This window comes from Fukomys damarensis, unplaced genomic scaffold (assembly GCF_012274545.1).
Source record: "Fukomys damarensis isolate Sample0158 unplaced genomic scaffold, DMR_v1.0_HiC HiC_scaffold_15, whole genome shotgun sequence".
Taxonomy (NCBI): domain Eukaryota; kingdom Metazoa; phylum Chordata; class Mammalia; order Rodentia; family Bathyergidae; genus Fukomys; species Fukomys damarensis.
The window spans coordinates 59,171,674-59,197,698 of NW_022900927.1; the positions used below are offsets into that span (position 1 = coordinate 59,171,674).

A 26,025-nucleotide genomic window follows, 5' to 3' on the forward strand; every position below is an offset into this window, starting at 1 on the left:
CTATTAGAACACACTGGGTAAAATATTGTAAAGGAAAAGCTACCTGTGATTGATTGGCCCTATAATCTTTGTACCCAAAATAAATTTGACTGCTTATTTCATGCTGAAAAATAATTCAGGATCTTTAGGTTATGACACTAAATTACAGAGAGATATCTGACAGCTGACTTAGGCTTGAAACATTCTTTCCAAGGTAACATGTTTTTGTGAGAACTAAGGTATCTTTTTTGTGGGATTGCTAAAAACGATAATTAGCATTGGTACACATTATAGAATTGAGTTAAGCATTGTAATTCCAGCCGCACAAATTGTGCTTATCGCTCCTCCAGTATCTCTGTGTGGGAGAGGATCTTAACTTACCTTATTTTGTGAGTGATTTGGAGAATATAACAATATATTTTCATTTAGATTTGTCTTTATACAGTGTCTATCTCAGTCCTTTTTCACCAGCCTCTTTGAAAAATACCAGAAAAGTGTATTTCAACAAATGTAACCTTGTTAAAAATGGGGTTTGTGAGGAAATGGAAAACAGGGTGTGGAGCTGGCTGTGAGATTATAAATCAGACAGATGTGTCCCCAGTGGTGGTCAGAGCAGCTGCTTTTAAACCTTTTAAAGCTTGTTTTACTTTATGAAAATGTATTTGAAGCACAAAAGTGAAATGAAATGAAAGCATAAAGTGCTAAATGCAGCTGCTGAGACAAGGATAGGGCTTTGTTGTTCCTGTGGGAGCTCTTGTTGGTTATCTTTTGTGTTTTATTTTAGTTTTTCAATTGAAGCCTCTATTCTAAAGAGCAAAAACTGCTCGTACAACCTGATAGCTAATTGTGCCTTATTTCTCATTAGCTCATTAATGGAAAAACAGGTCAGATTGATTACCTGACTGAAGCTCAAGGTAGCTGCTGTTGCTTAAGTCCACACCTTCAGTACATTGCATTTGGAGATGAAGATGGAGCCATCGAGGTATTCAGTTCTAGTCTTCAGAGCTGTGCAATAGGGTTAATTTGAAATTAATTAAATACTTGCCATTGTACACTTGCATACTCATACATTTTTCTGTGCTTTATTAGTCATTGTTCAAAAACCATCTTTTCCAGTTGGTTGTATTTTTTCAGATTGCCTTCGCTACTGTTTCTCTGGCTTTTTGTGTTCCTTATTCTGTACTAAAGTTGGTTTGCTATTCTACACATATATCCAACGTGGTCTGTCAGAGATTTACACAACTATACTAAAAACATTTTTCCCTCTTCTCCTCAGAAGCTCAGCTGTGTGGGGTGTAAGTCCTTTCCATTTTGTGATGATAAGGCTCATTGGAAATATCAGGGCACAGCCACCTTTGCTTGCTACCAACCCTTGTTTTTCTGTGTTTGGTGTTAGACGTCTACTCATTCACCACCTGAAATATTTAACTTCTCTCATGAAACCAAATTAGTAAAAATAGAGTCAAGCGGTAAGACAAAAAAAGGTAATATAGTAAAAGTCATTTGAGATGAAAAGATTGTCCCGTCCCCCCCCCCTACCTAGGATCAAACTCAGGACCTTGCGCTTGTGAGGCAGGTGTGGCGCCACTGAGCTAAATCCCTGGCCTGAAAATACTGTCTTTATTATAAGTAAAATTTGCCACAAAACACATTTTCTCTAGCTGTATAATAATTTTTTAAAGAATACCAGCTTCTTCTGTTTTTGTCACCCATGGCTTTGGAAATTATTTCTTAATTGTTAATTCTGACACTACTGATGTTTATTTTACCTTGGATTTGTTTTCCTAAGGAGCTCTGTAGTCCATATTGCCCTACAAAGTGGAGACTGTGTGCTTATACACAAAATGAAGATGGACATGACATCAGTGCTATGATGTATTTCTCACAGCCGCTGTGGCATGGATTCAGGATTAAGGCTGTATTTTTGTTCATTATTCTGAAAACTATTAATTGTTATGATGGGTACTGTTCTGAGAAAGTGTGTAATGGTTGTTTGCTGAGTCTCATCTTTCAAATTGTTGTGCATTACATATTCTTCTTTTTGGTACTGGGAATCGAACTCAGGACCTTGTGCTTGTGAGGCAGGTGGTGGCTTCACTGACCCAAATCCCTGTCTGTGCAGTACATATTCTGAAGGTTCCTTTATTTCCTTTTCCTTTTTATCTTGTTGCCAAGCCGGCACCACATTTTTTTTTAACCATCAAATTATCTTGAGATGAGATTTCCTGTATATTTTATAGTTTAAAAATAAAGTATAAAACACGTATGCTTTACCCACATTCTTAATCTTCTTAAAGTCCTCAAGTAATATAAATAGGAAATGAATCGTGTGTATTGCCAGTACCTGCCTATTTTTTAATCTATTTGAAACCCATAAAATGGCAGTTTCATATGATTCAGACTAGTATCATCAAATAATAGCAATTACTATTTTTTAGTCATTCACTCTGCCAGATGTTCTCGTCGAATTCTTGTAACACCCTGGATGTTAGATTTTACTGTTCTTGTTTGTAGATGTCTGAACTCCTAATTTCCATGGTGCTCATAGGTCGGGGAGATAGCATTCAAACCCAGTCTCTGATGCTCCGCCACTTTGCCTTCCCGTAGGGTCTGTGAGATTGCCTCTTCTGCTCACTTAGGAAGGCTTCATTCCCCTCTGCTTTGTGAAGGGCCTCTTTTCAGTCGTGTCATTGGGTTTACATTTTGGGGCTCTCCTGTTACAGCATCATCATAGGCTTCTGGAGTACATTTTAGTTTGAGCAGAGAAACCATATTTACTTTTGGGAGAGTGTGAGTTCATGAGGGATCTTTATATCATTAGTTTTTCTGTTTTTGTTACTACTTTCTTAATTTCTGCCTGTGACATATTAGTCTCCAGACTCCCAAAGTCTTGTCATCACTTTTCTTTTCTCCACCTGTCTCCCTTGTCATCCGTTATCTTTCCTTGTCTCTCTGGAATTTGTGAAGCGCTTGTCTTACTTCATCCAGGATTTTTCCTTTCTTCTTTCTCATACATTTTAAATGTCATTTTCCTCTTTAAGATGGAGCCCAGGCTGCCATTTGTTTGATGAATTGTGTAGTCAAGCAATCAGGGTTACTGGTCCCTCCTGCCATCTGGTCATTTCTGTGAGTGCTTGATTTGTGTGTGTGTGTGTGTGTGTGTGTGCGTGTGCCATTCATTTTGTGGACTTTTCTTGTTATTTTTGTTTCGATATAGGGTCTCGCTGTGTAGTTCAGGCTAGCCTTGAACTTAATATGTAACCCAGGCTAGCCTTGGCATATGTTTTTTTTTTTTTTTTTTTTAATACTAGGGATCAAATTTGGGACCTTGCACTTGCAAGGCAGGTGGCGGAACCACAGAGCTAAATCCCAGCCCAATGGGGCTGGCCTTGAACTCACAGTGATCCTCCTGCCTCAGCCTCCAGAGTGCTGGAATTATAGGTGTGCAGCACTACCTGGCTCATTTGTGTGTCTTTAAATGGAAAGCACTGCAAAACGGAAATTTAAAATCTTTCTGAAATCTAAGTTCAGTTTAATATCTTTGTGGCATAGTGCCTAGGTTTGCTTAATTTCCTTAAATTAATTTCTTGTAATTTTTCTACTTTGAAGATTTTAGAACTTCTCAACAACAAAGTCTTCCAATCCAGGATTGGGCACAAGAAGGCAGTACGGCACATCCAGTTCACAGCTGATGAGAAGACTCTTATTTCAAGTTCTGATGATTCTGCAATTCAGGTGAGAGAGCAGATGAACTTAGGGAAAATAAGAGGAGCTCTTGTCCAGCAAAAGCACGGCACTGCACCTGAGATCTGGTGTGCATTTTAAACATACTGTTTTGGTTGTATATCAAATTATGCTCAGGGCTGGGGATTTAGCTCAGGGGCACCGCACCTGCCTTGCAAGCGCAAGGTTTTGAGTTCGATCCCGGGCACCAAAAAAAGAAAAAGCAAAAGAAATGTACAGTATGTCAAGTTATGCTCATGAGCTTAGATGAAAATCTTTTGTGTTTCATATATTTCTATGGGATTGGCAGGCAATTTGACTTATAACTCTCTGTGGATTTGTTTTGAAAATCAGGTATTTGTTTGAATTCTCTGGCCTGTCTTGGTATAATATTTGGTTTTGTATCAATAAATATACTTTTTGCCACATTTATGTGCTATTTTTTATATTAGTAAAATCCAATTAAAATAATTTTGTTCTTTTAAGAGTAACATTTATTACAGGGATGGAATTATCTGAAAGCAAGAATGGTTTGCCTTAATGAAGGAATATGGATATGGAGGCCTTAAGCTCACTATGTATTCCTTTTAAATTCCTCTGATTTTATTGAAGTTCTGCTGCACATACTTTTAAAACTCAAATAGAATTACAAGGCTTGTTATGAAAAATAGACCTCTGCCTCATTTGTCGTTCTTTGGAAACACCACACATTCTGCTGTGTGCCTCCATGTCATGTTTATAGTGTTATTCTTGATTTTCCCACTTATTTACTGAATTTCCGCTAGTGAGATGAGGATTTAGCTTTCTTCCTGCTCCCACCTGTCACACCTACAACATGTTTGCACGCACATGTGCATATATATATAGCATCATATAGCACTGTCTACCCCACCACCCTGATACATTTATGACAAAATTTTGTTTTGATTCTTTAACATCACTTACTCAATTTTGACGATTATGTCAGTTTTGTATACTAAGATACTATGGATGCGTTTCCTGCTTTATGCAGTTAGAAAAAATTCAACCGTTGGCTAGATGTAGTTGGAAATTACTTTACCCTAAGAATTAAGATGTGTTATGTACACGTACCAACTCCTCATAATGTACATAATTAGATACTGCAAATATATACTAATCACAAAAAAATTTAAAGAAAATTATTTTACCTTAAAACTTTGAAGATACTGCTTCATTTTCCTCCACATTGCAAAGTCTGACTCTGTTCTCCTTTTTTGTGAGACAGGGTCTCACTCTATAGGTCAGGCTGGTCTTGAACTCACCATGTAGCCCATATTAGCTTTAAACTTGATTGTCGTCCTGTGTCAACCTCCCAAGTGCTAGAATTACAGGTGTGTGCCACCATGCCTGGGTCCATTCTGCTTTCTCATCTTTTTCTCTGGCAACTTTTGGAAACTTAGTATTTTCAGTTTGGGGACGTTTAATTATTTCTTTGAGTTATTTTTGGTTCAGTCTGTTTTCTCTTTCAGTAGCACCTCTTATTCAGATGCCCATTCTTAGACTGATTAGCTTTTTTTTCTACATTTCAGCTTTTATGTTGTATTCTGTTTATTGGGAGTTTTCTCAGTTTAACCCTCCAACCATTTTATTGAGTTTTTCATTTATACCCTTATATTTTTAATGCCCATGAACTCATTCCTATTGTTTATTCCTTTTGAAGAGCGTTATATTTTTGCTTTGTCGATAGAATGTCTTTTTTTATCTCTCTTAGGAGACACTACACAGACATACAAAATGTGTAGAAATATAAATATGTTTAATTTGCGCACAAATACAGACATTGGTTATGCACTATCTATAATTGTGGAATTTATACCCACGTGCCCACATTGTTTCCTGTTTAGTTGTCTTGGCCTCTTGTTTCAAAGCCCTCCCCAGTCATGGTGAGCTCATTGGCTGCCCGACGTGCATGTGAGAAGGGTGACTAGAAACTGTGCATTGACTGAGATATTCTGAAAGATTTGTCCTCAGACTCTTTGGGAATCTTCTGGTCTCCTGGATTAGCTGGGTAGGGGTGGCAAGAGAACTAGATTTCAACATTCACCTGTTCCCTGTTCTCAAAATTCCAGATATGCTGAGCCCTATAATCTAAGATTTTAGTTTCATTTTATTGTCTGTGGGAACATTATTCTGCAATTAATTCCTTTTCTTTTTCATAGTAACTTTGAGATTCGGCAGTGATTTTTTTTAAACAGTTTTGAAAATCAAGCATTTCCTTGAACTCTTTGGAGGATTGGGAAGCCCAGCATTTGTAGCTACACAGCTCTTAAGCAACTTCTCTTGTTTTCATGAAGTATAAAAATATGTCCTTGGTCTTAGGCGATCTCTTTGTGCTCTCCTTTTCCCTCCTTTTTATCGGACCTTGTCTGTCTTTCGTTGTTATCAGCCTCACCCCGCTCATGTGGATCCTGGGCCAGTGGCTCCTCCTCAGTGGAGGGTCATCCTTGTGAATTCTGAGTCGCCGTGGGAGTGGGCTGCTGTCACCCATCCAGGCCTACACTGGCCCTGTGCATTCTGCTGCTTCTCTAGTGGGTGCAGTGCATTTCCCAGTCACTGTCTTCCAGGTAGATGCTGTTACCGTGATGGTCACACAGCTCTCGGTTTGTCCCCATCCATGTGTATTTGGGATCTGTGGGGAGACTTACCGAGCAGGCTCTTGTTAATGACTTTGCACAGATGTTGCCTGTACATTTTTTATTGTTCTAGTTGCTTTCTCTACTTTTAATGGAGGGCTTCAGGGAGACCTGAAAACTCCACATGATCCTTTGATATCTCCTCAGAATCCTCACGCTTCTGTTCTTAGCCCACCCTTACCCCCACCTTTGGATATACTTAATGCCGCTGCTTTCTGAACATTTGCGGAGTTCATAGTGTCAGTTTTGTTGCTTCTGGTTTTCTGATGCTTTTAGGATTTATTTTCTTGGGTCTGCAGTCAGTCGCCATTCTGCTTTCCAGCCTTCAATATATTGTTATCTCCTCTCCCATTCTCTTGACCTTGTCATGTGAGGAGGGTTTTAGGAATGAAGGACATAAGTGCATATGTTCAGTGGCAGTTACTATATTTTATTTTGTGTATAAGTTTCTTACGGTGGCTATATTTAACTGTACTACTCAAAACTGTTTTGGAAAAAAAATGATTCTTTTATGTTACAGCTTTGTGTGTTCTGTGAAGGTGTAGGATTGGAGTGAAATTTGCCTTCAGTACAGAGACGTTTTTATTGTAGACTCCCGTGATGCTCCTTTATTAGCTGTGAGTCTCGGTGTAATCATCACATTTCTCCTTTTCCAGATGTCTGAAATGGGTAAAACTCAACTGGATCTGATGAGATTCTCTTGAGACATTGTGTGCTATACAGTCTTTCTTATCAGAAGTTAAATTCTTAAGGTTTTATGACCTGCCCGAAGATTTCAGATATTCTCAGCCAGAGGGAGAAATAATTTCTAGAAATATTTTTAGAAAAGGAGTTAGATTATATTTAGAAATACAAGTTGTGTTTCATCTTTTTCTGTTCTGTTCAGAATACTTTTAACATTTCCAATGTTTTAATGAATATACATTCATGTAACAAATCTCTGGGTAGGTAGTTCCAAGAAATGGCTGGTTCCTTGTTTAGTTTTTTTAACGATTTCGTAAATGACCAAATAATGGAGGTTTGTTTTAATCCTTCTGTACCCCCATGGATTGTAATAGGGGTTGAGTAAATCTCTGTCAAGCTGAAGTTATTGCCAGAATTTGGAGAATAATCTCACCCGGTGAATTGGACTCAATTCCTATGTGCTATAATTGAAGCCTTATACTTGCAGTATAAGAACATATTGGTTCTTGCAAGGAGAAGAAATTTCACTAGCTGGGGTGGTGATGTATGCCTGTTATCCCAGCTACTTGGGAGGCTGAGGCAGAATTATTCCAAGTTTAAGACCAACCTGGACAACTTAGCAAGAACCTGACTCAAAAAATAGAAGCTCAGTGGTAGAGTGCTCCTCAGTTCTGTTTACTACTATTGCAAAAATAAAAAGTTTTATATATATACTTAGAAAATTTATAGCTAATGGCAGACATCTGCAAAACTCAACTCTAGTGCATTCGACTAATGTTCGTGAGAGTTCAGCAGTTATATCAAGGTGATTCACTTACCACAGTGTGCATGAGTTCAGCCTAAAAGCATCAGTGTCATCACTGCCATGTCAGAAAGCTGTTGCAACAAAAGCAAAGGCTGTTCTGAATCTGCCCTCAGTAGTCAGATTCTGTTACAGCCCTGCAGGAAGGCGCTCTGGCTGCTTGAGGCAGAGGTGGAGGTGGCAGGAAGGGCCTCAGTCGTGAATGGACACAGAGTCAGGCTCGGCTGGGACTGTCAGTGTCCTTCTCCCAGGAAGTGCCACTGGAGTGGCTGCTGATCCTTTAGGAAGGGGGGTGGGTGGGCGTGGAACCCTTGGTGGAAATGGCCCTGGTGTTTTGTGCTTAGTCACTAGTGGCCCTTCCTCTATCATGTGATTTGAGGAGCCAGGGAAGTCTGTTGCCCATTTTCTCCTACAATATCTCTCTGGGCTCTTAAAATACTGGTTTCTATTCATTCTTGTTAAAAATTGCTCTTATTTTCAGTTCCTCTTCTAGAGTCCCCTCATTTATACACACAATTCCCTGCCTCTTCTTATCCTGCTTTTGAGAACAGGTACCCTGGGCTGGAGGCTAGGCAGAGATCTGAAAGCCAGGGCGTAGGGGAGGGCAGCTGCTGAATGTGGTGGAGGAAGGAATAAGGAAGGGGAAAGAGGAGATTGCTTTTTTCTTTGCAGTTTTGCTTAAGCCTGATGGGAAAAGGCTTCAAGACACTTCTACTATTTAACTTTCGCCATTCAAAAACTAGACCTGACAGTTACTGATGTGCATAATCTGTGCTGGTGCCTGATTTTTCTTCTTTTGGAGTCTACCTGATTGGCCACTCTTTCCCTGGGCCCTCTGGGCTTTTTCTTTGGCACCTTCCCAGTCTTCTTCCTCCACTGTTTCTTCTGCATGTTCTGGGCTGTAGCCATGTCGATCCATTGGGGTCCCTATAATTGTTTCACACAGATCTTCTTCTGTACTTAGATGCTTCATTCTTAGCCTTCGTTCTTTGTGTTTGAAGGCCTCTCTCAAGCTGGACATGGTGGACTTTCCCATAATCCTTTCCCTCTGTGAGACTGAGGCAGGAGGATTGCAAATTTGAGCCCAGATGTGTCATACAAAAGGGCTGGGGATGTAGTTCTTCTCAGTTTGTGAATCATATTCCAGTCTGTTCCTCTAGCCCACCTTTACTACTCTGGTTCCCACCAAATCTTCTCTAAGGAATTGCTCTAGTTCCACAGAATTTAACATCTTCATCATTAATAGCTTCTGTGTAGGATTTTTTGGGGTATGTTTCATTTTGTTTTTTAGACTTAGTTTTCCTTATGGTAGATCCTTGCTTGATTCATATTTGCCTCACATATAAAGTGCTAAACAAACATTTGCCATATAAATTAATTGTAAGTCAAGAATTAACAAGGTTTCTGGGTGTGGTGGTACACACCTGTAATTCCAGCACTCAGGAGGCCGAGGCAGGAGAATTGCTGTGAGTTTGAGTCCAGTCTGGGCTACATAGTTCCAGGTCAGTCTCAACTACATAGTGAGACCCTGTTTCAAAAAAAACAAAAAACAAAAACAGGGCCTGGGATTTAGCTCAGTGGTGCCACCGACTGCCTCATAAGCGCAAGGACCCGAGTTCAATCCCCAGTACCAAAAAAAAAAAAAAAAAAAAAATTAACAAGGCTGTTGTTTTGATTTAGCAAGAAAGGATGTTCCACATATGATTGTTCACTGCTGTGCCTATTTTGTGCTGGTTACTGTCATTTTTTTTCCCCATTGAGTTTATTGGTACATTTAAAGCAAACAATACAGTTACACTTATCATTGGGATCTTGTACCTTTACATGATATGTCTTGGTTCTTGTTTTTTCCCCTGTCCCCTTGCCCTCCCTTCACCCCTTCACTTTTCCCTATTTACAAAGACTTTGTTTCCATTTTTTCCTTTTTTCACATTTTTTCTTTTCCCTTATTTCCTTTCCCCTCCCCTTCCCACATTACTCTTTAGCCATTTTCTTCCTGTTTCACACTCCCAGTTATACCATTTGAACCTTATTCACATTTTTAGTTTTTCACACCAGAGAAACTATTTGGTATTTACTCATGCGTGTCCTGTTTACTTCACTTAAGAGTCTAGCCTCAATTTGCATCCATTTAGCTATAGATGTTTGTAGTTTCTCATTCTTTATGGCTCAGCACAACTCCATTTTATAGAAAAACCACATCTTTATCCAGTCTCCAGTTGATGGGCACTTCAGTTGTTTCCAAGTTTTAGTTATTATGAACTGTGCTGCTATAAACATGGGTGTACATATATCACTGTGATATGATTCTTTTAATTCTTTTGGAAAGATACCCAGTGGATTGGGTCAAATGGAACCTCTAATTCTAGTTCTTTGTGGTATCTCTATACTGATTTCCACAGTGGTTGCACCACTCTCACCAACAGTGGAGGAGGGTTCCTTTCTCCCCACAGCCACGCCTGTGCTGGTTACTGTCATGATTTCAATTCCTTTTTTTCTCCCTTTGTGCCTGAAGACTTATACTGAAGCCCCATATGAACAATAATGTCCTATTTCTCCTTCTCTCATTTGGAGGCTTGCCTCAGAGCAGTGATGGCGAACCTTTTAAAGCATTCAGTGAAAACAGACAGGAACAGCCAGCTCTGCGTGCCATAGGTTCGCCACCACTGCCTTAGGGATAGCTAAGACCTCTGAAGGTTGGAAATCCATGACCTGATTTAAAGCCTCTTTGGTCAGCCGAGCTTCCAGGGAAAAAGTGCCAACTTTAGTGGCACCAGCGTCCACAGTCTCGCCCAGAAACTGGGATAAGTTTCTCTGGAAAATGTAATCAGATGGTGAGCTAACTGACACATTGTGGCTTTTTCTATCTTCTGGTATAATCAACTGTTCTTCACTTGATCTTAGCCAAAAGGCCGAGAAACAATTATAATTAACTGTTCTTTAAGCAACTGATGAAAACAAATTTTATTGAGGAGGAAAGTATTTTATTTTGTCCCTAGTCAAATTAATTAACCCCAGCTTTTCTCATAAAATACGGGTACTTTATTCCTTGTTACTATTTTCTGTTTGAATTGCTGTAAGGACAGAAGACTGCAGGTGGAGTGCACCCTTCCCTCCCTGATCAGGGATGCTATTAGAGGTTGGTCACAGACTTCTTTCTTTCACATTCAGGTGTGGAATTGGCAGTCAGAGGAGTATGTCCTTCTCCAGGGCCATCAGGAAACAGTGACAGACTTTAGGCACCTAGAAAGTTCAAGATTGCTTTCTTGGTCATTTGATGGAACAGTGAAGGTAATTTAAATCTCAGGCTGCTTCTTCTTTTTTTTTTTTTTTTTTTTTAAGTGTTCTGATGCTTCAGTGATAGTATGGCTCACAAAAGCACTTGTGTGTAAAATAATTAAAATTCGAAATTTTATTATGTTTGCTTCTGTTCACTGTGGTTGCATCTTTCTGCTGTATGTTTGCCAGCATTTTTATTAAAAGATACGTAGAGGTCAGAACAGCCAGTGTACTGAATGCTTTTTTCTTTGGTGGGGGGTACTGGGGATTGAACTCAAGCCCTTGCGCTTGCAGGGCAGGTGGTGGAACCACTGAGCTAAATCCCTGGCTCCTGAACTCTTGTTTCATAGATTTGTCTTGTGGCTAATCATGTTTCTTAATACAAAATGTTTCTGTGTCAATTTTTTTTTAAAAGGTATGGAATATTATAACTGGAAGAATAGAAAAAGACTTTGTCTGTCACCAGGGTACAGTGCTTTCTTGTGATATTTCTCCTGATGCTACCAAGTTTTCGTCTACCTCTGCTGATAAGACTGCAAAGGTAGGGCAATAGGTTTGAGTGTTCATGCATAAAACTTTAGCACTAATTACATATTATGAGTCCAAATAGTACCGAAAACAGCAGGGTGTAGGAATTGCTGTGTACCTATCTCAAGCTTTAGAACCACATAGTAGCTGATCTTTAAAAGCTCTTGCCGGGTGTGGTGGCACATGCTTGTCATCCCAGTACTTGAGAGGCTGAGGCAGAGGGATCGCTGTGAGTTCGAGACCAGCCTGGGCTACATAGTGAGGTCCAGGTCAGTCTCAACTACATAGACCCTGTCTCAAAAAAACAAACAAACAAAAAAGCTCTTGCCATGTGTAGGCCCTGTGCTACAAATGCACTCCCTATGCTCATTTCATCTTCACACCGTAGGTGCCACTGTCCCCATTTCACAATTGCAGAAATCCAAGTCAGAGAACCTTATGTAAACTTGTTTTCCTAGGTCACAAGGAACTGGTGAAGAGTGGAGCCAGGACTCACACTCACATCTGCCTCACTGTGCAGATTGTTACCTGATGAGTATAAGCTGTGACCTTGACCTTTGAGTTGGGGTTACCTCGAGTAATTAAAGGGAAACTCAGACAAATGAACAGGGATGCACACTGGAGCTTGGGCAGCTTGGGCAGTGCCAGGGGTCAGGACTTTCCTGAGATTGTGGCTAGCAGCACTCCAGGCAGGGTTTGCAGGTGCTTATCTGGAGTGTGGTCACCAATACTAAACAGTCTTCTTTGCCTTCCAGATTTGGAGTTTTGAGCTCCCTTCCCCTCTTCATGAATTGAAGGGCCACAATGGCTGCGTGCGCTGCTCTGCCTTCTCGGAGGACAGTTCGCTGCTGGCGACCGGAGATGACAACGGAGAAGTCAGGGTAGGGCGTCACTGACCTGGGCTTTGTTCGTGGGACAGGGAAGCAGAGGCCCTGGCAGTCTGGGTGGGTGTGGCTGTCAGTTTTCTGGTGCGTGTTGTATCACAGCAGGGAGGGATTCATTTTAGAGTTAGACCGAGCATTTCCTGTATAGCTGAGCGCACAGATGCCCTACTTATTTGCAGTTGTTTTTCTGCTGTTTGAGAATGATTCATCCTCATTTTTGGACTCAAATCAAAAGTTGTTTTTAATGGCAGAATTTAAAGAAAGTAATTTTGTAAATCATTGTCTGAGTTATAAATGAATTGCAAATTCTGCTGTTTTCATTGCTTACAGAAGGGCTCCTTAGCACTCTCACCGTTAGTCCACACTGGCAGTGTCTGTCGTAGTGCTCTCTGAACTGTCTGCCTTGTTAAGGAAGCATCTCCACGGCTGGGTGGGATCAAAGGCCCTTCACAGTGCTGAACATAAACATATGAACGGTGCCAGTTTTATTTAGCAAATGATCTTTTTTTCTTTTACATTTTGAATTATTTATTATGTTACATTTCAAAGCGGTATAAAGGTAAACATAATAATAAAATGAGTCCTCCTGTTCCACCAACCAGCTGTTAATAATTCATGGCCAAACTTGTTTTATCCTGATCCCCCCACTTCTACATCTCCTATTTTAAAAATCATGTACCAAACATAATTTCATGTGTCAAAATTAGCAGATGATCTTTCTGGAAGGCATGGAATGCTGTTCTCTGTCTGCCTGTGGGAATATGCATCATGGGAAGCATTGCACTCTGAAAGTTCAGAAATCATAGAAAAGCGATCATTTGGCTTGATGGTGTTAGAACAGTCACACAGATACAGGAAAAATTTGGGCTTTGAAATGTCTTCTTTGGTAACTAGTTTCAATGAGGAAGGTTCCCCCTCTTTTTGCTTTGTTTTGTTTCTTTAACAGGGAAGATTTAAAGCTGAAAGAGCAGGTGTAGAACACAGAAGAATAGGAGAGTATGGATTTTGTGGGAGTGGGCTGTCCAGAAAAAGTAAGCTTCTCCTGCTTGAGGATCGAGGGACTGACGTTCACTCTCCCCTTCACACAAATGCCATGTTAGCCAAAGCAGCAGAGCCATTGTGAGGACACTCGTTTTGCTCCAGGCTCTCATCTTGGGATGAAAGGTCTCCTTTACCATTTATGAGACAGTGTGTCATTTTTCAGAAACCCTCATAGGAAAAAGATCTCTCTCAAAGTTTTTCTTTGATGCATTTTTTAAAAGAAAATGTTTTTTTGCCTGATTATTTAGATTGTCAGGAAGCTGTTGTGCTTTGTATATATATGTTATATCTAGCTGCCTTACTGAGTTTCGGAGTTTTCTCACTTGTTCCTCTTGGATTTCTAGGGAGACATTTGCAAATGATGCATTTAATTATTTTCTTTTGCTATATATGCCTCTGTTTCTTTTTCTTATTCTCTTGTGCATTTCACTGCGTATATATTAAGTGCCACTGGAATAAATGAACATATTAGCACCTATAAGTGATTGGGTAAATAGTTAAGTAAAATAATTGTAGAATGTATATATTTAGAACGTTACAGGGACTTACTTTAGATGTTTATATTTGTCAACATTTTTGGTATTATTTATTGGATTGACTTCTTTGTCATTTTATTTCATTTTGAGATAGTTCAAATGACCTCTTGTTGTTATTCTTTGTTCTTCATCCGTTCATTTTGTTTTCCCCTTCCTTGTGCTGGGGATTGAACCCAGAACCTTGCAGATGCTAAGCTCACAGTCTACCACTGAACTACACCTTAAGCTCTTCTTTTAATTAAGGAGGTTAAATAAGTATTATAATCAATCACTCTAATGCCTTTTTAATATATATTTTTTTCCATCCCAGGGATCTAACTCAGGACTTTGCACTTGCAAGGCAGGTGCAGCGCCACTGAGCTATATCCCTGGCCTTTGTTTTATTTTAAGATAGGGTCTTGCTGTGGAGATCAGGCTGTCCATGCACTCATTATGTAGATCATTCTGGCCTTGAACTCTTGGTGATCCTGCTGCCTCAGCCTCAAGAGTGCTGGGATTATAGGAATGTGCCTTACGCTTTTTTTAAAGAAAAGCATTTTATTTCCAAGTATGTCCCAGCCAGTGCGTATGTATGCTTTAAAATTAGAGGAGCTTCTTAGTAACTCTGTAAGTGGGTCATATATTGTGTTCATACAGATATGGAATGTCTCAAACGGGGAGCTTCTGCACCTGTGTGCGCCGATTGCAGTAGAGGAAGGAGCTGCTACCCACAGAGGCTGGGTGACTGACCTTTGCTTTTCTCCAGACAGCAAAGCGCTCGTCTCTGCTGGAGCGTATCTGAAGGTAAGCACTCTCGAGGACTGCACAGGAAAGAGTAGCTTGTGCCGTTCTTGCCAGGCTCTTCTCACCTCTTTCTCAGTCGGGTCCCTCCAGCTGCCACCATGAAAAGGCCGCTGCTGCTTTCCCTGTTTAGCAGTGGTGACACCGAGGTCTCCGGGCCCAGGTCTCTTGGGAGCTTTGGTGATGGGGTGCGGGACGCTCTCAGTCCACTGTCCTCCTGCTGCCCCATATCCAACCTCAAGGGTCTGAGGGACCAGCGTGTGGGGTGTTCAGCTATTTCCCATGGCACTAGCTGTTGAATACTGTGGTTGAAATTCTTTTACAAATGTGTTTTTGTAATGTCCTTTCTTTGGTGATAATGGCAGCAGCATATTGTTTTACAGTTTACAACATGCTTTACTTCACTGGCTAAATTTTTGAGGCCTTAAATTTTACTATCTGTGGGTTACAAGTGAGCAAACTGATTTTCATGAGGGTTGTGGCTTCCCTAAAATCACACAGTTAGTAAGCAGGAGGGCCAGGACTCGCACTGAATCCTGGGACCTCTGCCTGGGTTTTTCCAGCAAGTTGGCTTCTGCAGTCTTAACCAGTGCCTCAGAGTCCGTGGCTAGGGGCTGTGGGGCTGCAGGTTCTGTTTGTGCTGCGCCTTCATCTCCAGTGTTCCCTCTGTGTGCTGAGATGCGGCTGTGGGCTCAGGGTTTGGGCCTTGTTAATACCTGCAGGAAAGCAGATGTAAATAAGCAGTGAACACATGGGAGGGTTGGGGACGCACTGGTACAGGACCCGGAGGTGCAGAGAGGAGAGCATAGGCTGCCGGTGAGTCAGCAGAGGTTTGCTTGGAGAGGGGGGACCTTGTGGCGGGTCCTGACAGCCGTTCACTCGTGGCAGAGGTACAGACGGTACCCACGTTGCACTGACCACTTGCACACTCTACCAGCTTTTTTTTATCTAAACTGCACTCCGTAAGATTCTCCGATACTGCTGCTCTTACTGAAAACAGTGAAGTGTGGGTGATTCTGGTGAATGGCCAGCACAGTAAAGATTTTCAGAATACCTGAGTGAAGATTTTGGTTTTAGGGACCTATGTAATTATGATTTTACTCAACACAAAAATATGGTTTATAAAAAAGGTGGATTGGGAATTTTTAACTTTACGAAAAGATATGTGTTATGATTCTTTTATATTTTGTGTTGGAAATGCAATCCTGTCATTGTCACACAGCTTAGTCATCAGGCCCCTGAGCTGTGACTGCCACGTGTCCTCCCGCGATGTAAAGATAAACGGAGCTCTCTGCTGGCCCTGTGGGCGTGGCTGAGGAGAGAACCTGCTGTCTGTGTGGGTGCTGATGGTCCTCAGCAGTAGAGCTGCTGAAAATCTTCACTGCCCAGCGTTGACACCAAGCTCCTGGACACCATGTCACTTAGTTTCCTGGGCCCCTAGAATGCTGACACAGAACTGCGAGTCTGGATTCTAAGATCTTACGAAGATCAGTGACCAGATTTGCGGAGATCTGGGAGCCTTGAAGTGAAGCCATGCGATAGACCCTCATTCTGTGGAGGTTGTGTCTACAGCTGAAAGAAGACAGCCTGTGTATGAAGTCAGTGTATTTCAGTGGTGATCAGGCTGCTTTAGCCTTCTGGGTCGATTACCAGCATGGTTAAACTAATTACATTATAGCCCTGCCTGTATCGATCCAGAATGTTAATGAGACTACCCAGAAGCACAGAACAAATTAAAAGTAAGGAGGAACAGCTGCTGTAGTGGCCAAGGAATTAGGCTTTTTAGTCTGTTTACTTCAGAATCCAAGTTGTATTGCCTGTAAGATAAAGTAGGTATCAAATAGCTAAAAGGCCTTAACTTTCAAGATAACTCTTATGAAGTGTAAAATAATACAGCTTAGCTCTTCCATGAGTTTGCCCCAGAGCAGTACTATTACAGTGACAAGGAGTTCAGTTGATTCCTGCCCCCGAGGGCAAAGGCTGATTGAAAATGTGGCACCATGTGAAGGCGGCCTGACTCAGAAACTGTGGCACGCTGGACTTGGGGACAGACTGCCTGGCTTCACACTGGCTCTGCCCCTCATTAGCCTTGTGACCTTCACGGGATTTCTCCGGCTCTCTGTGCCTCCGTTTTCTCATCTGTAAAATGGAGCGAGGAGACTGGTTTACCACACAGATTTCCTGCCAGCCCACACAGCTGCCTCATTGCCCCCCGCAGTGGGAGGGACGTGCTTCAGCTGCTAGACCGGCTGGGGACACACGGTTAGCACCCAGGCTGACGCCTGTTTATCGTTGTGGAATTGTGCCCGCAGGTTCGCTGCCCTGGACATCCTCTATGTCAGCTGCCATTGTATAGCTTCTACTTTATTTATTTATTTGTACCGGGGATCAAACTTGGCTCCTTGTGCTTGCGAGGCAGGCGGCGCAATACTGAGCTAAATCCCAGCCCTCTTCTTGATTTTTTTCTTAAAGTGCATATTAAACTGGGGCTAGTGTAGAGTTTCCAGGTAGAGTGATCTGTTTTTATAGCAGGAAGGAAAGAGGCACTGGATTTGGAAGGCAGAAACCATTCTACATCTGCTGCCAGACAGCAGTGTCATCTGGACGCTGGGTTCCGTTTCCCCCATCGGAGCCTCAGTTTCCTTATTTGTACAGGAGGCGTGGGACTGGGAGCTGAGGTCCGGCAGCCGTCGTCCCTGGGCACAGGGCATCTTCTCCAGGGCGAATGGGTCCCGCCCTCCGGAGTGTGTTGTCTTCTCTAGGGCAGATGTGACAGCAAAGCCCCAGGTTGTGTGGCGGCTGTGCCGCGGGCCTCTACCCGTTACCTCGACTGAGAAGGGGACCTGAGATGACCCAGGCTCGTGAACCACTTGTGGCGAGACTGAAGGTTCCGGAGAGAGACCGTGCCGTCCTCCCGCCCCCTTAGAGTGGCCCCCGTCTGCGTCCGCGAGGGCTGGCTGCGGTGAAAACCCGCCTGTGGCCACCGCCTGATGGGCTTCTCGTTTTTCTCTGCGCAGTGGTGGAACGTCCTCACCGGGGAGGCCGTGCAGACCTTCTATACCAATGGGACCAATCTGAGGAAAATACGCGTGTCCCCCGACTTCAAAACCTACGTGACTGTTGACAATCTTGGTATTTTGTATATCTTACAGATTTTAGAGTAAAGAGGTTAAGCATGATGCAAGTTGAACTCTTAATTTTGAATTTGGAAAAAAGATTATAGTGAAATTCCAACTCTTTCTAAAAGCTGTGAATTGTTTTGTAGTATTGCATTCATTCCAAAAGCATTTGTGGTTGGATGAATGATGATAGTGTAGCTTTTCCCCAAATGAACCCACCTTTAATCATATTTTTCATAATCATTATTACTAATAATTTGACCTTAAGATGTATATGAAAATGTAACTCCATCCTTGTTGTACTTGTTATACTGTGGGTTGAATTCTCTTGGTGCATTCAAATTGCTTGATGTGAGGATAATTTGAAGGAAGCCTGTGTTTTAAGTGTGGTTGTGCAGGCTGGACTCAGGGTCACTGTGGCTGTGCTTGGAACCACAGTCGCCCCGGGGGCATTGTTCTCCCGGATACAATCTTGAGCTGATTTGCACTCGTTACATTTGCTTTAAAAGTGTTGCGTCTGTGTCACAGTCTGCAGCCTTTCCTTGAATGAACTGAATGAGTGAGGTTTGGGTTTCAGTAGTTCACAAGCGGGAAGGGTGTGGTATTAGGATTCGTGGGTTGGCCTCTTCCTCACCAGGCTGGCAGCCGCTGGTGCCATAACTGGACAGAGTTGTCAGTATTCGCGTGGGGCCCTGGCCTGCTCTGACTCTTTAACTTCTTACTTGACTGAGTTTGGCCTGTCGTAATCCTCAGTTTTCTTTTTAAAGCAGTTGCTGCATGGTTCAATGTTAGTAAATCAATAATAGAGGAAGGGCCAATTTTAATCATAAGTTTTAATAATACTTTTCTAAAAAATGTGAAATAGTCAAACAGGAGTTTCTTCTAACGCCATTGTAAGTGGATGGTGTTGTCAGAGCTGTTCTCAGTGAATTAGTGAATTTCAGGAGAACCACCTGTGATCCTTCTGTGCGGTTTCAGTGGAAGGCACCACGTTCACCTTCCAGCCTACCTGTCTTCTTCCCCGCTCCTCCTCTTCACTTTCTTCCCTCATCCACTAGTGTTTACTTCCCCCTCTTCCCACCAAGGAAAGAGCTTTTTGTGGAGACAGGGTTCTTGCTGTGTTGCCTGGATTGGCCTTGAACTCCTGCACTCAAGGGATTCTCTTACCTCCTCAGACTCTGGAGTGCATGGGGTACAGTCATAGCTGGCAAGAATCAATAACTCGCTCTTTTCTTACCTCCTGAATGGGAAGTGTAAATCCGAACATTTTCTCTGAAATGTATTATTAAGGACAATGGAGATGATAGATGTGATATAATTATAAAAAATCATATTTCAACGAGTTTTGTTTCTGCAACTGGAACTAATAAACATTAATATTAATAATGAGTATTATTAATAGTAAATAAGCCGTGTACCCATTTCCCTACTGTTGGTGCATATCAGAACATGCAATGCTGTTAGGGGAGAGCAGACCACTCAAATTTATTTTCAGATTGTAGCATTGGCAGCACTTGTGACTACAGTGAATCAAACCTTTTACATTGTTAAGGAGTCTTGTTTGTTTGGGATAGGTGGAAGAATTGGTTTATAAATGTACTGCGATTTAAACAAATACAGTAAGTGGAATCTTTATACAAAGAAGTTTTGTATGTTTTCCTTAGAATATTCAAATCGTAACTTGGTTTTCATCATATAGTATTTAGGAGTATATTGCCCAGAATATAAAAGAGTGACTTTTACAATTAAAAGCCACTTGACTATTGAGTGTAACAACAAATATTACCTTTTTAAAAGTCTTGATTACCCCATATCTTAAAAAGAACTCAAAAGAAAAATGTGCAGAAAGATGAGGTGAAATGAAGAGAGAGGAGACCTGCAACTTTTACTTGTGGCTCCCGGAAGTGATCAGAGGAGGCTTTTGTTTTGTGGCTGGCAGATGAGCATTATTAAGCATTTTCTCTGTTGTTTTTTTAATGTGAGAAATTAATTAGACTTTGTATATGTAAAATGTTTTTACATTGTGTCTTGTATGTTTTGAAAACTTTTGTATTTATAACTTGCACGATTTTTTTTGCTTTGGGATACATTTTAAAACATGAATTTTAAAGAATAAAATTCCTAGAATTTTTGGAGAAACATTTTTGGATTCTTTCAGCTCCTTGCTTTTATCTGTTGATTAGAAAACTGGTGTGGAAGATTCAAACCAAATCCATGAGCCTTTCTATCTGTGCTTTATCAGCTATGTGTAAAGTCTGTCAAAATTTTCTGTGTCTCCTCAGGGTCTGTGTGACAGTTGCTGCCTGGTATGGCTGGCATGAAGAGAATCCTGTAAAATGAAAACTCATTTATGCATTTACTCCAATTTTTCCCTTACTCATTCAGTAACTGCTTACTGAGATCTACCATGTACCTGGCATTGGTGAGGTATCGGGACACAAGACTTAGCAAAACAGAGTCCTTTCCTGTCAGGCTGAGCTAGGGCAGATGGACAGAAAGTGAGTGAGGAAACCTGTAGTGCATGGGGTGGGGGCGTGCAGGGGAGTTGCTGACGTGCTGGAGTGCAGACTGCACCCATCGGGGACCCGACCCGAGCAGGGCATGGGTGCCTCAGCCTGCAGGGAGGCCGTGTGCTGTACCGGGAGAGGTGGCAGAGAGGAATCGTGGCGGTACTGGGCACAGCTGCCTAAGCCACTGTGGGGACTTCAGTGCCCACTCTGAGATGGGCGCCCATGTCGGAGTTTGAGCAGCAGAGTGGTCTGAACGAAGCCTCAGCCTCTTCACTCGGGCAGGGGAATCATCTGAGGGTGCAGGCAGGGAGGAAGCAGGGAGACCAGTGAGGGCCTCTCACAGTGATCTGGGCAAAACGGAGTTGGGTCCGAGTAGGTGGCAGTGGCAGAGGTGGCAAAAAGTTGAATTCTGGGTACACTTGGAAGACGAGCTCCTGGGAATTGCTGGGGAAGTGGGTAAAGGCTGCGGGGGGGATGGAAGCTTCAGTTGTGGAGCCCAGTGGAAATTAGGTCGTTGGGGACGTGGCCTAGAAGAAACATGGCTCGCTCGCTCATGTTTCTTGTTTGCCATGAGGTAGTGTCCTCCAGCACGTGCAGCCACGATGATGGGCTGACCATAGCGCCAGGGCCAAGCGACGTGGCCCAAAACCTCTGAAACTTTGAGCTAAAGTAGCCTTTCCCCTTTGTAGTTTATTTATCTCAGGAATTTGTTGTGGAGACAGAGTGCTTCCTAACCCAAGATGAGAGCAGTGCCGACATCTGCAGGTGTAAATAGAGCTGCTATCAGCTGGATGAAGACCGAACGGAGCAGGTCGGGGCACGGGGAGGCGGAGATGCTGTTTCCTTGTCCATCTGCCTGTGTTCCACATGGTCATGAACATCTGCCAGAACATGGCCAGGCACTGATTTAAGCAGCATACAAAGCAGTAAGTATACACGGTTTAGTTTGGGGGTAGGGTGGGACAGGGTTAGTAAGAAACCAAGATAGCAACAGCTGTCTCGTTTGCAGAGTGCGTCTGTGCTCACAAAGTACTCACCTCACTGCTTGTACCTAGAAAGTGCTCAGGGACCATTCGATGGTATTGTTTAGGTCCCATCACCAACAGTTCCCCAAATGCCATCCCTGCCAGTATTGTGCCCTTTTCCATGATCTCTCCAAAGCACTAATCTGCATCTTCTTGGAGTCCACCATTTAATCGTGTCTCAGCTTTTCTAAAACACTGGGCCTGCTCTCGCTCTCGTGGCTTTGTGTGTGCTGTTTTCTCTCCCATATACTCCCTCCCCACCGTGTTTATTTTTCCAGCTTCTTGCCTCTCCCGTGGTCTTTGAGATGACCAGCAAGGCCTGACACTGTGCCCTGCCCTGTAGAAACACCCAGTCTTCTGCCTGAGGGCTTCTGCAGCTCTGGGCTGGAATAACTTGGTTACCTTGGGGCGCTTGGCTGATCTTTAGCTCTTTGAAAACCAGGTGTGTCTTTTACACGACAGCTTAACGTAGCCTGACCTGCAGCTGGCGCTCTGTAAACACATGTCTGATGGCTGAATTCCTGCATGCCCGTGTGCACACAGTACATTCTGAGTTCTCCCGCACCTCAGGGCTGTCACCAGGCTGTCAAATTAAGTTGTAGCTCATTGCCAGCATTTTCTTGATCTTCCTGTTTTACTTTGGCATTTTACTGTGAAACATTAGGAGAAAGTGAAACTTTACTCGGGTGAAAGAGTTTGGCTACCAAATGATAGGAAATGAATAGACATCTCTTGAGGGTCAGCAAGTGTGGCTGTTACGAGCAAATGTTTGCTATTGTAATTTACTTGCCGACCTTTAGAGAGGGAGAAAATGGTTTTGTATTAATTCTTCGTCTCTGAAGATGAACACCGGAGTAGATTCCTTGCTCACAGCTTTGCACTGTGGATGTACAGTTTTTAAGAAGCTGGGATTAGAGCACTGTCTGCTCTTGGGCGTGGAGTTAGCTGTAGAATTGTGTGTTCTCATAAAGGGGCTGCAAAATAGGATCTAAAAGGGGCACATCAGACCGAACCTTTGGAGTCATTTGTCTTCGGTGCTATGCTCCTGAGTCAGACCGTGCTGCGAGAAGACTAAAACTTGGGAAACGTTTGTTTCAGTGATGACTCTGGGAAGTGAATCGCGGGTGTTCCCTGTAAATGCATTTATGAGGTCAGGCCCTGGGAATGTCACTTACCACGTGGAAATGAATAGGAAATTGGGCCCTGTTGTTCCATCAACCAGCCCTGGAATCCATAATGAGTGAGCATCAGAGCCCAAACCTGGGGCTGTGGCTCTGGCTGCTGCTCTGACTGGAGGTGAAAACTCCTGCTCAGTGCCAGGTGGCTGCATGACGAGCCGGGCAGAGGTAACATCTGTCACCTCAGTAGTTGCTGCCTGCTCATCCCAGGCAGGGATAAAACCCTCATTTTATCTACCCAGGAGTTGAGTAGATTTGCAGACTACGAGTCCCCAGTTTTTAGAGGAGAAACTAAACCCCACACAAGGAGCCAGTGGCAAAGCCACTGGGTGGCCTGCAACCCACAACTTGTTAAAATTTGTTGAGAGGCCCAGACGGCTGGGCTGCACATGGATTGTCAGAACTGAGCGTGGAGGACTCAGGTTTCATGGTGGGTAAAGCCCAGCCTAGGTCACAAGGCTTGGGTTTCCCCAGCTGGGGAAGATTGTCTCCTGGCTTATGTGATGACTTTGGAGGTGTTCTTATTTTGGATTCACCTTTATTTAGCCACAGTTCCAAACCCTTCACTGCTGTGTGGACCGGAAGGGTCTCCCTCCTCCTCCCTTGATCCCTCTGTTTCCTGCCCACCATGGCATAAGCACTTTCTCCTCTGCGAGGCTTCTCTGCTATGCCAACCTGCCTTGGAGCCAGCCAACCTCGGATTGACATCTCTACAAAGTGTGAGCCGAAATAAACCTTTCCTCCTTAGCACTGTCAGGTATTGTGTGAGTCAGGAAGCTCCTGCAAGTTCCCAAACAAGTGATGCAGGCACCAGGCGTCAGGTGAGCCGATTTCCTAAACTCTGAATTTCTCCGCAACGCCTCAGAGCCCAGTGATGTCACGTGGACCCACATTTCTTAGAAAACCCTGATCTTCCTTTCTGCCTGGCAGTGCTGAGCTAGAACCGAGTAGCAGCTGGATCACCTCCACTCTCCCACAGGTGAGCTGTGTGGCTCTGAAGGCATCTTGAGTTTGTGACCTCCCCACACCTCACAACCCCTCACCCCAGAAATGGCCAGTGGAATGGGATTCCTGAAGTCCCTGCTATATTGCTTCCTTCCTAGTCTTCTCTGACTTGACACTTGACACACAGGCATTTTTTTTTTCTTTCCAAAGACCTGAGCAGGCATTTTTGGGAACTGGAGATGAATAAGCCTCTCAGATGTCAGAAAACAGTGGAGGGTGCCTCTTCCTAGGGGCGGCCAGCCTTCCCTCCCCATGTGCCTGGTGCATCCCTGAGCGACAGCACAGGTTGCATCCTCGGAGTGGCCGTGGGGACACCCAGAGGCAGTTACACCGCGTGTGGAGTGCGAGTCACTTTGAACAGCTTTGATCGCAGGTTTCAAGCTGAGTGGTTGTAAGAGCCAGCATTGTGTCAGCCTGGTCTCTCTAAGTGTGGCATAGACGTTTCCTGATCATGGAACTTTGGATTTGTATGCAGCTCCTACGTGCCACAGATGCCTGACATCTGGCCCCTGTGGTCCTCTGCTGCCAGAACCAAGTAAGGCCCTGGATGAAACCTCAGCTGCTGCCTTCAGCTGTGTGACCTCCTCAGAGTTTGGGGACCCCTGGAGGTAAGTGACCCCATGGGAGCTGAGAAGTGGAGGATCTGTTTCAGCCTGTGCATCCATCACCAGTCATTATCTTAGTTATATGCCTGCCGATGCACCTTTGTGTGTGTGTGTGAGTATTGAGCCCAGGACCTTCACATTGAGATACATCTCCATCCCTTTTTAATAAAATTCTCCTTGAGACAGGGTCTTGCTAGGTCACTAAGTTGCCTACAATGGGCTTGAATGTGAGATCCTCCTGCCTCAGCCTCCCAGGGCACTGAGATTATAGGCATTCACCATCATACCTGTCTGCCCGTGCAGCTTTTTACAAACATAGGTCATTAGGATTTTGGAGAGAAAACCAGAAACTGCTTTGATGATGAATACTTTGGAGCTGTGATTCAGTCTGAGTACAGAATGTTGGGTCTGGAATGATCTCCTCTTTGTAGAAACAACTCAGAGGGAAGTGGCTCCATGCTGAGCCCTGAGCAACTTCTCAGTCAGCAGACTGACACGGGCTGACAGCAGGAAATGGTTAACCGTTATTGGCGCTTCCTAAATTGGCAACAAGGCCTTAGAATTAACCAACCCCAGGAAGAAGCTCGGCTCCTGGGTGCTGGTGGAATCTTGGGCCTCGGGCCTAACCGAGCTCTGGCCTCTGATGCTCTGCCTGCTGGGAGGCTGAGGGATGGGGCCTGGGTCCATTTGCCTGGAGGCAAAGACGGGCAGGGAGTGTGAGAAGTGGGGAGCCAGGCACGGGGTACAGTGTGGGGACGTGCTGGCCTGTGCTGTATTTACAGAGTTTAAAAAAATGTGTTTATAAGTATCAGATTGTTTGGAAGTAGGAAACATTTTATATATAATAAAATGAGGAAAAGAGAGAGAAACTTAAGCCAGGTTCCGTCTCACAGGGCTATAACCTGCAGCTACTCCGGAGGCTGAGGCAGGAGGATCAAAAGTTTAACTCCAGCCTGGGCAATTTATTGAAACACTGTCTTAAAATTAAAAAGTAAAAAGGGCTAATGAGGTAGTAGTTCAGCGATGAGTACCCCTACCCTAGGGGAGGAAAAAAATATTAAAATGGAATGTTTGAGTTTTTTAAAGGGTTTATTCCATATAGATTTCGGAGCATGGTCATTATATTCCAGTTCTCTGGGTAGACTTCTTACCAGATTTTCATTTCTTTTCTTCTTCTTTTTTTTTGTAAAAGTAGAAGCAATGTTACTTGGAGTGCAAGTATGAATTTTACTGATTTTTGAGACTGGCCACGTGTTTTGTCTCTTGCTCCATCTTATCCAAACGTTAGATATGCTAAGTAATAGTCCCCAGTATATTCCAGCTTGAGATCTGGTCTTGAGAAAAATCTCTTGTATGACTTATTAATGAACTGACTAGGCATCATTTTCATGGGCATCATTCACCCAAATTTATCACTGAACACCACTTTAAATGAAAAAAATTAAAAGGGAGTAATTGAATTGATTTTATTTTTTTGGTACCGGGGATTGAACGTTCGACCCAGGGCTTGTGAGTCAGGCAGCAAAATCACTGAGCTAAATCCCCAGCACCCCATCCCCCCCACCTTGTAAATTCTAGTCCTTTTTCAAGTAATAGCATTCAGAGAGCTCAGTCTCCCGCTGCTGGTGGCTGCAGTCGCCAACGTGTCAGCTGGGAGCATTCTAGTCCTGGCTGGCGATTCCTCTTGTGCTGC

The 26,025-nt window shown here is 43.2% G+C and overlaps 1 protein-coding gene across 2 annotated transcripts in view; it reads left to right on the top strand.

Moving 5' to 3' along the window:
• Nucleotides 1–20,106, top strand: part of Apaf1 (apoptotic peptidase activating factor 1) — an 80,878-nt gene extending 60,772 nt beyond the window's left edge. For both annotated transcript variants that reach the window (XM_010629145.2, XM_010629144.2), the window contains exons 21-27: nucleotides 845–961; nucleotides 3,589–3,714; nucleotides 11,014–11,133; nucleotides 11,537–11,662; nucleotides 12,405–12,530; nucleotides 14,747–14,893; nucleotides 17,908–20,106. In XM_010629145.2, the coding sequence (XP_010627447.1) occupies nucleotides 845–961; nucleotides 3,589–3,714; nucleotides 11,014–11,133; nucleotides 11,537–11,662; nucleotides 12,405–12,530; nucleotides 14,747–14,893; nucleotides 17,908–18,054 (909 nt within the window). In that variant the 3' untranslated portion in view covers nucleotides 18,055–20,106. The remainder of the gene's footprint in view (nucleotides 1–844; nucleotides 962–3,588; nucleotides 3,715–11,013; nucleotides 11,134–11,536; nucleotides 11,663–12,404; nucleotides 12,531–14,746; nucleotides 14,894–17,907) is intronic.
• Nucleotides 20,107–26,025: the final 5,919 nt, after the last annotated feature.